This window comes from Coregonus clupeaformis, unplaced genomic scaffold, assembly GCF_020615455.1.
Source record: "Coregonus clupeaformis isolate EN_2021a unplaced genomic scaffold, ASM2061545v1 scaf0642, whole genome shotgun sequence".
Taxonomy (NCBI): Eukaryota; Metazoa; Chordata; class Actinopteri; order Salmoniformes; family Salmonidae; genus Coregonus; species Coregonus clupeaformis.
Window position 1 is genome coordinate 146998 of NW_025534097.1, and position 11241 is coordinate 158238.

The 11241-nt window shown below is 37.7% G+C and overlaps 1 protein-coding gene across 1 annotated transcript; it reads left to right on the forward strand.

Annotated features, from left to right (window-relative positions):
• The first annotated feature begins 576 nt into the window (after positions 1 to 576).
• LOC123485282 (TOG array regulator of axonemal microtubules protein 1-like) lies at positions 577 to 10618 on the forward strand. The gene is made up of 5 exons (XM_045216230.1): positions 577 to 653; positions 844 to 949; positions 1104 to 1339; positions 9260 to 9418; positions 10582 to 10618. The coding sequence occupies exons 2-5, from the start codon at positions 896 to 898 to the stop codon at positions 10616 to 10618; spliced, it is 486 nt and encodes a 161-aa protein (XP_045072165.1). The 5' UTR covers positions 577 to 653; positions 844 to 895.
• Positions 10619 to 11241: the final 623 nt, after the last annotated feature.

The following is an 11241-nucleotide window of genomic DNA, read 5'->3' on the forward strand; positions in this document are numbered from 1 at the left end:
ATAACATTTTTGACATGCGTTTTCTGGATTTTTTTGTTGTTATTCTGTCTCTCTCTGTTCAAATAAACCTACCATTAAAATTATAGACTGATCATGTCTTTGTCAGTGGGCAAACGTACAAAATCAGCAGGGGATCAAATACTTTTTCCCTCACTGTAGGTAGATTGATAGGAAGACAGTAGAAAGGGAAGGGACACAAATAGCTTTTCATATGACTTTTTTTCCAGCTTAGCCCAAGGCTAAGACATTTTTCCACATTTGCTTTGCTTGTTTCACATTGAGATAGTCTTTGCTGAAGGCTAACTGGGTGAGCACCAAAAAATGTGTGCTAAATTTAGAATTATATGATGTCATAATGAACTAAGATGTTGTAGTTTTAAAAGCTAAAAACAGATATGGAAATTAATAAATACATAAATATAAATATAAATATAAATATAAATATAAATATATATATATATATATATATATATATATATATATATATATATATATATATATACAGTTCACAGACAGATAGATGTCCACTGTCAAGCTATAGACAAGAAGTTAGCCAGTGAGCCAAAGGACCAAATAAAGACCAGCTTGCAGCCCCTGTCCAACCCAGAGCAGGCCCTGACTAAGACCTTCCAGCTGCTCCGCTCTGATGACTGGTGAGCATTCACTGTAGACAAGACCAATGGAGCTCGGCTAAAGGAAGCACAGTGTAGTGTCCTTGTAAATGTAGATTTTAGCTACAGAGCGTAGAAACTACAGGGGAGTCCTAATTGATGAACATCATCATAATGTTTTTCAATGGAAAATGTTGTGGAAATTGCTTATGTTTATTTCACTGAATTGCAGGGAGAAGAAGATCGAGGGCTTGACCTCTCTCCGTGCGTTGGCTCAGAACCACATGGACATGCTGATGCCTAAACTCCATGATATCTGCCTTGCTATTATAAATGAGGTAGCTGTATTCATTCACTGCCCTATTTATTCATCTGCACAAATCTGCTACATTTGGAGAACAAGTCAAGACAAATGATTGTGTCATGTTTCTGATGTTAGCGGGTTGTACTGCTCAACATTAATAGCTGGTCCTGTGTGTTATTATGATTCAGGTGAAGAACCTGCGCTCTGCAGTGTCCTCTGCTGCCATGGCCACACTGGGTGACATGTACGCCTACCTCCAGAGGGCCATGGACAGTGAGGTGGAGGGGACGGCACGCGTGCTGCTGCACAAAGCCAGCGAGTCCAACACCTTCATCCGGCAGGGCGCAAACTTTGCCCTGGGTCACATGGTGCAGAGCTGCACCCCTACCCGTGTCATGAAAGCCCTGCTGGTCGGTGGGCTGAGGTAAAGAGGGAGAGGGATCAATTAACAGTCACTCACTAAGGGTAGATCCTAACTTCCACAAATGTTCACTTTGTCTCACATTGAAAGTTTGACTCGAGTGGTAGGTAGGATTCACTCCAAACAGCCCTGATGTGACAATGCAATAGATAATTGATATGTAGTGAACTTTCTGGTGCAAAATGGTCACTGCTTGCTTATGTATACTACACATTACTATTAGGGCCAGGACAATACCAGTATCACAATATTTTTTCGATGGCAAAAATGAAAACACAAAGCAGATCTCACTCTTTGGTCCTTTAAAAAGAAAAATGATGTATGTAAAATATTGTGTGCTATAGCTTGGAAATAAAAATAAATGTGACTCAGGATGACAACATAATGATATTTGTTTTCAACATTACAACTGTTTTCCTAAAGAAGTTAAATCCGCTTCGTGTTTTTGGATACTGGTATGTCCCGGCCCTAGTTAGCAGTGAATGTGTGTCTTCTCTACACAAGAACATTTGGTAACACTTTCTATGAAAGTGATGATCCAGAGCAGGGCCGGCTCTAGCCTCTTGGGGGCCCTAAGTTGGGAGACCCCCCCACCAAGCAGGCAAAAAAATTATAACGGCTGAGAGAAAATTACGTTTTTAAGTTTATTTCCTGCAATTCGACACATTTTGCCATGGGGCGTATATATATTTTTGCAGTTTTAAAGCTTATTTCCTGCTATTCTACCCATTTTGCCATGGGGTGGAGAAAAATGTTTGCCGTTTTAAAGCAAATTTCCTGCAATTCTGCACATTTTGCCATGACTCATGCCATGTTAATGACATCTGAGCGAAAATGACTCAATATGGGCACCCTTGAGGTCAGGGCCCCTGGCCACGTGCCCTGCGTGCCCGTTCAATTTTCGTCCATGATTACTACAAGTTTAGATAACTGGCTTGACTAATTTACCAATCTAAAAATTATTAGCTGACATGGCTAATTGAGTAACTGTCAGTGACTGACAAAACAAGAGAAAAACTGCTATTCTACTATTCTAACTCTCAGCAGTAAATTGAGACGCCGACTGAGTTCCTAAAAAAATACAGTATATATAATAATTTGGGTCAGGGGCCCCCTAAGCGACCGCTTATGTCGCTTATGCCCTGCTCAAGAGCTTTTGTATAATTTCATCCAGTAGTTTTGAAAGTAATGATCACAAGCCAAAACTGGTCCCCGAAAATTGTGCACAATTGTGTACTATGACATCCATTTCATATGATATGTTACGTCCTGCAAAAAAAAATCATAAAATAAAAAAAAATGTGTTTTGCAATTCCTATGATATGTTACAAATTCTGATTCGCTTAAAGCTAGAATCCTTAATTGAAACAATAACAAAGCCTCACCCCGCCTCTGTTTCGGTAAATAGCTGAGGGATGGGCCTTGAGAAATGTAACCACCATCAAATTCATAGACAGAGTTATGGATGCAAGGACTGACCATCAATGATATCAAAATTATAGTTGTAACCATTATTTGAGGCTAAACAGTGTTTGTTTATGAAAATGAATGCACTCTAAGTCGCTCTGGATAAGAGCATCTGCTAAATGACTAAAATGTAAAATGTTTACATGTACATTGTTTACAAACATTGGAGTAAAACAAGCTTATATTTTGGGTTCTGAACTAAGCCCATGACGCATTTCAAAGTTATGTTCTTCAAGAATCAATGGGTATATATAATTAATTCATAAGTCCAAAAATGGATGTAGCAACTATAATAATAATAATATATAATATGCCATTTAGCAGACGCTTTTATCCAAAGCGACTTACAGTCATGCGTGCATACATTTTTTTTTGTGTATGGGTGGTCCCGGGGATCGAACCCACTACCTTGGCGTTACAAGCGCCGTGCTCTACCAGCTGAGCTACAGATTCAAGCTTGAATAAATCATATATAAACACTTTTTATAAAGAGTTTACTTACCATTTATTGATAATTGTTCCTACATTTGTAAATGTCAATAAGCAATCTCTAAATAGTCATTTACGCATTAATAAACTCTATTTTAAATGATCTATTAATGATTTATACGATAATTAATCAAGTGTTTGATCATAGTATGTTCAAAATCTGTAAATGATTAATAATGTACTACTAATGGACTTATAAACCAGTTATAAAGGAGATGTTGTCAACACATAAGATTATTTATAAGCCATTTGTTAATGGTTGATTAATGGTTTGACTCAACATTTATATACATATTTACAAATATATTTATATACAGTATGTCATGAATGGTATATTTATTATTGTTTATGAGTGCATTTGTAAATGTGAGTACATGCACTTACTAATACCTCAGTTGATGATTAATGTAGCTCCTTATAAACCATTTACTAATTATTAATAAACTATTTCGCAGCCTCTAATTTAGTGTGCACTATGTATACTTTATAAACATTTATAAATGACTTGTTACTCCCCAAAAGCTGGCCACATTAGTAGACAGTACCTGATGCTCCAGCAATAGCTAAAAATAACCTAAAATATGCAATGATAAAAGAAGTACAAAATACAAGTATAAGAAAAATAATTACATTAAAAACAGAGCATCTCCAGAATCTATTTTGGTCCTCTGGTCCTCTGTAGCTCAGCTGGTAGAGCACGGCGCTTGTAACGCCAAGGTAGTGGGTTCGATCCCCGGGACCACCCATACGTAAAAATGTATGCACGCATGACTGTAAGTCGCTTTTTGGATAAAAGCGTCTGCTAAATGGCATATTATTATTATTTATTTTATTGCATGAACTTCTTGCTTCACAACTGCAGCCATTAACAAAGGCCTGATAAATCACAAGTGATCATCAACTTCGGCAACTTGCACTTGAACAAAAAGCATATTTGCAGTGCTATATCGCCATTTAACAGGCTATGACTTCTCTCTCCGTCTCTGACCATGCCTAGAGTATTGCATTGTAATGTTTGTTAATGTCTTGTAACTGAAGATTATGCCTTGTATGTGATTCCATAATTTTATTAAATATCTGCTTTTCGTATTCCACTCTCAGACCAATTCTTGCTAGTCAACATCAACTCAATGCTTAATGCTTGCATATTTTAATTATCTTTATTGAGTCAGATTAACATTTTTAATAGGCTAATATACCCAGTATATATGTAAATACTTATATATCAGACTGGTGACCCCGACGTGATTTATCTTACAGATACTTTGGACTAAATTTGAGTTTATTCTATTAGATTAACTGATATATAACGAACAAATGGCCTACGTGATGGCGAATATGCAAGCAATCTATATTTTTGAGTTATGGCAATCGACTCTAAAAAGTTTCGTTAATTTTAATTATATTATCTATACAATAGGCCATCAATAGGTCTGGCATATTACCTCTTTCAAGGAGCTTTCCATTTTGATAGGTTTATTTTACCTAAAACTTTTTAGGCCTACCTACAGAAAAATAAAAAAACAACTACGGATCCCTGCCCAGCCTGGCATTAGTTGCCCAAATGGTGTTTAGCATCCCCAGTGGCTCTGCAGGAGCTGAGAGGGTATTCTTCGCGGCTGACCTGCTCTCCAGGCACCATCACATGAACCTGAAGCCACAGAATCTGGCCAAACTCATGTTTCTGAAATCAAAGGCACTGTAGACTGAGCCTAATAAGCATTTTTCGTTTAATTTGTATTTTATTCTAAGTAAGTCAAACAGCCTATGTGTGCAATTTAAAGACTATAATGATTTAATACAACAAAATGTTGTTTAAATGCTGAGCACTTAATGTCCATGCCAGCGTAGTGTGTTGCTCTCGCAAATACTTCACAATTTTTTTATTTGAAGGCTATCGACTTGAAATAATTGAAATTATACATCCTAAATAATCCTTCTTAGGCTACCTGTCTGACTCTGACCTATTTAGAGTGTTTATATGCTGTTTAATACGACATGTAGCCTATTTGAAATGATGAGCGCTTCTTACAGTCACCTTTTCCTGTTGTTTATTAAAATACTTTTAATACAAATCATATGGTTTGGTTTCAACACTCGTGGTATATAACCTACCGCAAAACCAAATGGTAGGTTATATACCACGACTTCCAGCCAATCAGCATTCAGGGCTCGAACCACCCAGTTTATAATTTCAATTAAAAAATCTGAGTTGTTGACCAATAGTATACTGTAAAGTGAACTTCCAATCAGATATCAGACCTTTTGCATGTCTAAAGCAGAAGACAATGCTACCTGTGATGCTGCAAGGACCATGAACTGCTGGTCTGAAGATTGTCTACAGTGACTACAGTGCTGGCCATCCAGATCGTTTTGAACACTTCTGTCTGATCCAGAATCAGATGTGTTCAAGGGAGGATTATATAGGGCCCATAAGTAACTCTTTACACTGTATGCAAGAATTTCCTCTGTGTTGTCTTAGGAATGCTGCATTATCTCACCAACCCCCTCTTGTCACCCCTCTGGGTAGCAGAGGTTTTATTTTTAATATTTTATATTTAACCTTTATTTAACTAGGCAAGTCAGTTAAGAACTATTTTTATTTACAATGACGGCCTGTAGGTCTGATATATGATTGGAAGTTCATTTTTACAGTATCCTATTGGTCAACAACTCAGATTATTTTATTCTAACAACTCGCGGCTTATAAAAGAGTCTTAGATTCATTGTCTCTCTTTTTCTTTGTTCCTGACCTGCGCTGGTGAGATCCACTCTCTCTCTTTCTCTCTCCACAACAGGGACTCTTGGGGCATGACCTTTCAGGCTATGACTTCTCTCTCTCTCTTTCCCCCTCTCTGATCATGCTTAAAGTATTGCATTGTAATGTTTGTTAATGCCTTATAACTTAAGTTTATGCCTTGTATATGATTTCATAATGTTAAATATCAGCCTTTCCACTCTCAGACCAATTCTTGCTAGTCAATGTCAACTCATTGCCTAATTCTTGCTTGCATATTTTAAGTATCTTTATAGAGTCAGATAAACATTTAATATATAAATACTTATACAGTTGAAGTCGGAAGTTTACATACACCTTAGCCAAATACATTTAAACTCAGTTTTTCAATTCCTGACATTTAATCCTAGCAAAACTTCCCTGTCTTAGGTCAGTTAGGATCACCACTTTATTTTAAGAATGTGAAATGTCAGAATAATAGTAGAGAGAATGATTTATTTCAGCTTTTATTTCTTTCATCACATTCCCAGTGGGTCAGACATTTACATACACTCAATTAGTATTTGGTAGCATTGCCTTTAAATTGTTTAACTTGGGTCAAACGTTTCGGGTAGCCTTCCACAAGCTTCCCACAATAATTTGGGTGAATTTTGACCCATTCCTCCTGTCAGAGCTGGTGTAACTGAGTCAGGTTTGTAGGCCTCCTTGCTCGCACACACTTTTTCAGTTCTGCCCACACATTTTCTATAGGATTGAGGTCAGGGCTTTGTGATGGCCACTCCAATACCTTGACTTTGTTGTCCTTAAGCCATTTTGCCACATCTTTGGAAGTATGCTTGGGGTCATTGTCCATTTGGAAGACCCATTTGTGACCAAGCTTTAACTTCCTGACTAAAGTCTTGAGATGTTGCTTCAATATATCCACATAATTTTCCTTCCTCATGATGCCATCTATTTTGTGAAGTGCACCAGTCCCTCCTGCAACAAAGCACCCCCATAGCATGACGCTGCCACCCCCGTGCTTCACGGTTGGGATGGTGTTCTTCGGCTTGCAAGCCACCCCCTTTTTCCTCCAAACATAATGATGGTCATTATGGCCAAACAGTTCTATTTTTGTTTCATCAGACCAGAGGACATTTCTCCAAAAAGTACAATCTTTGTCCCCATGTGCAGTTGCAAACTGTAGTCTGGCTTTTTTATGGCGGTTTTGGAAAAGTGGCTTCTTCCTTGCTGAGCGGCCTTTCAGATTATGTCGATATAGGACTCGTTTTACTGTGGATATAGATAATTTTGTACCTGTTTCCTCCTGCATCTTCACAAAGTCCTTTGCTGTTGTTCTGGGATTGATTTGCACTTTTCGCACCAAAGTACATTCATCTCTAGGAGAGAGAAAGCGTCTCCTTCCTGAGTGGTATGACGGCTGCGTGGTCCCATGGTGTTTATACTTGCGTACTATTGTTTGTACAGATGAACGTGGTACCTTCAGGCGTTTGGAAATTGCTCCCAAGGATGAACCAGACTTGTGGAGTTCTACAATTGTTTTTCTGAGGTCTTGGCTGATTTCTTTTGATTTTCCAATGATGCCAAGCAAAGAGGCACTGAGTTTGAAGGTAGGCCTTGAAATAAATCCACAGGTACACCTCCAATCGACTCAAATTATGTCAATTAGCCTATCAGAAGCTTCTAAAGCCATGACATAATTTTCTGGAATTTTCCAAGTTGTTTAAAGGCACATTCAACTTAGTGTATGTAAACTTCTGACCGACTGGAATTGTGATACAGTGAATTATAAGTGAAATAATATGTCTGTAAACAATTGTTGGAAAAATTACTTGTGTCATGCACAAAGTAGATGTCCTAACCGACTTGCCAAAACTATAGTTTGTTAACAAGACATTTGTGGAGTGGTTGAAAAATTAGTTTGAATGACTCCAACCTAAGTGTATGTAAACTTCCAACTTCAACTGTATATCAAATACTACCACACGTCAAAGTAAATCAATTTAATATACACCATCACAATGTTTTTTAATCTTTTTATTTAGGCAGGTCTTAATTTTTATAAAAAAATGTCTTTCAAAATAACAGAATAGCATATTTTGAGTTTAATTATGTTACTGGGCTTAGTTAGCCAAAGCTCGACTTCAAGTTCAATCTGCCATCAAGTCCAAACGGTCCTATGCCAATATGTTTCCACTGTGGTGACGGAAAAGGGATATGGCTTGAAAACGTTATCTCAATCCAGGGATGGAAGGTGTCGCTGTATTCCTAATTGTCCCATTATCCAAGCCTCGAAATCAAGAAGATTGAAATAAAATACTGCTAGTTTTTAATTAACTGCCTTTTTCATCAGCATGCTAGGTTACTAGCATGCTAAAGTAGCTTATTAGATTCCACAACACTTCTGGCAGCAACTCACCCCAATGCTAGACGTCACATTTTAATGGAATCCATTTTGTCTTATACTTCCTTGTGTTGTGTACTTCTTCTTTTACTATTCCATGATTTAGGTTATTTTTAGCCATTGGTGGAGAGGTACTGTCTACTGATGTGACCAGCTTATGGGGAATAACAAGTCATTTATAAACATTTATTTACATTTACATTTTAGTCATTTAGCAGACGCTCTTATCCAGAGCGATTTACAGTATATAGTGAACACTTTAGATTAGGCGGAATTAGTGAGATACTGAGGTATTAGTAAGTGCATGTACTCACATTTATAAATGCACACATTAACAATTAATAAATACACCCTTCATGACATTTAAATATTTGTATATAAATGGTAAGTCAAACCATTAATCAACCATTAACAAATGCCTTATAAATAATCTTATGAGTTGACAATAACTCCTTTATAACTGGTTTATAGTACATTAGTAGTACATTAGTAATCATTTACAAATTGTGTACATGCTATAATCAAACACCTTATTAATGACCTTATAAATCATTAATAAATCATTTAAAATAATGTTTATAAATGTGTAAATAACTATTTATAGATTTCTTATTGACATTTACAAATGTAGGAATAACGATTAATAAATGGTAAGTAAACTTTACAAACAGTTTATAAATTGTTTATTAAGGGACTTTAATATAAAGTGTTACTGAACATTTTGATCCATCGATGAGACTTCATCAATACAAATCATTATCATTTGTCTCCTAACTCATATATCTCTATGACCTGTCACTGATGTTCTCTGTTTGTCCTTCCTCAGCCACCGTAACGCTGCGGTGAGGTGCTGCACTGCTCAGCACCTGGAGAGACTGGCTGAGGTCATGGGGGCGGCTCGTCTCCTGTCAGGGAAGAAAGAACTCACTGACCGTTTCTTGATTGCCGTCAGTAAACTGGCTGTGGACCCTGCACAGGAAGTCAGGTGGGAAGTTCATCCTGTATAGTTGCTTGCTTAAACATAATGGCCGGCCTAAACTAATGCTGGGATTCAATCCATGGCACGCTATAGCACTAGACCACCGACAATGCAGCTTTTAAAGGTTATTTATACTTGAGTCGACATCTGCAGCGTTTACCACGATTACGAATTGAAATTGCCTTTAAAAGCCACATTGTCAGCTGTCTAGAGCATCTACGCTAAAGGGTGCCATGGATTGAATTGTGGCCTCAACTAAACCCATCTAAAGACAGAACGTCTTGAAGAACATGAAGTAGCGGAAGCGCTATTCCAAAACAACCACAGGTGCTCTTGGAGGGGAATAGTAATTGAAAACCAAAAGGAAAAATTATAAACACAAATAGATGCTACTTGGCATAGAATAATCCAAGTCAGGCACTCATGTGGGTTTGAAAGTTAAAAAGCCAAAGGCTTAGCCTAAGCCAAAGGCTTTTGCCAAAAGCTTTTTTACCTTTAAAACCCACACGAGTGCCTGGACTTTGACTTTTTTGTCACGTTGCACCTATTTGTGGATATAATTTTCCTTTTGCTTTTCATTTAAAGACAGAAAGTCTTTATGTCAACCCCTTTCAAACATCAAACAGATCCTAATACACTTTACAAATTGAACACAGTCAATCTTCAGACACAACAACCAGACACCAACCAGACAAAACAATCACACAACTGTAGACAACACTTGGATGACCTGGGTGACCCCAAACTGATTATCAACATAGTTGCCATTTGGGTTGTGTTTGTTAGGGCACAAAACTTTTTAAAACATTTAGCAATGGAAAAAATAGTCAGTACCTGATTCAGTTTCCTTCCTTCCATTTGGTGCCTAATGAAGACAACCCTACTTGAACACAATGGTTGGCCTGAGCCAAGCGCTGTGCAGATTCGCTAAGATTTTTATAATAACGAACGGTTAATGACCAGTTGTTAGATAGTTGAGATGATTTGTAGATCAGGTAATGCAGTGCATTACTCAAACCGACCCTCTTGCAAATTCTACCTAATGTCTTATTTTGATGGGATAGTTTTTCTCAGGTTGCCATCAATTGTGTACTGTTTTTAAGTACAGACAGCAGGAAATTGTTTGATCTGTCGCACGTTTAAGATGATATAAATATATTTGTCCACAGGCATCATGGTCGCAATCAGGGGCGGTGTGTTCAATAGGGCGATATGGGCGACGCACTGCCAAACGGGAAAAGGAAGGGATTTTTTTTCTAATCAATTATATCACGGCAACAGTAGTTATCAGTGTTGTAATCTAGACGTCTGGTGTGATCTGCCACTAATCTGTCCAATCAGGCTAAAGTCGTGCTTCAAATGGCCACCCCCCCTTTTGGGGCGATTTCAGTCAGGTTGAAAATCGCCCAGAAGTCTGTCATAGACTCCCATGTAAAATCTATTTTTTTCAAATATCAGAGCTTTCAATACAATCTCTATGGGTGTCTGAGGGCTTGCACTTACGCCTTGTCGTCATACGTAACATAACCATGAACGTAACTAAGAAAAGAGCGGGTAGCCTCATCAATCAATTCACTATTACTGTCAAAATGGCAGTGCAACTCGATTGTCTCTTTGAAAGAAGTTCCTTTTTGTCGGCGAACAAATCAAGATAAATTGGCAACGAAACAATTAGGACCTCCCAGACCAAATTTAATAATTCAACAGGTTTCTACTAAAGGCGGAAAGTCCTACACCCGAGGATTTTCCAGAAATTGGTACGAACGAAAAAATAACATTGCCACTCAACTGGATGAGGGATACAGGCTAGCTGTCCGCCGCCACAACGA

Bases quoted from the DNA above. Each gene is read 5' to 3' on its own strand.
- LOC123485282 (XM_045216230.1), top strand. From the start codon at position 896: ATGGACATGCTGATGCCTAAACTCCATGATATCTGCCTTGCTATTATA. The intron at 1,340-9,259 runs GTAAAGAGGGAG...GTCCTTCCTCAG, and splicing joins CTGCTGGTCGGTGGGCTGAG to CCACCGTAACGCTGCGGTGA. The intron at 9,419-10,581 runs GTGGGAAGTTCA...ATTTGTCCACAG, and splicing joins GACCCTGCACAGGAAGTCAG to GCATCATGGTCGCAATCAGG.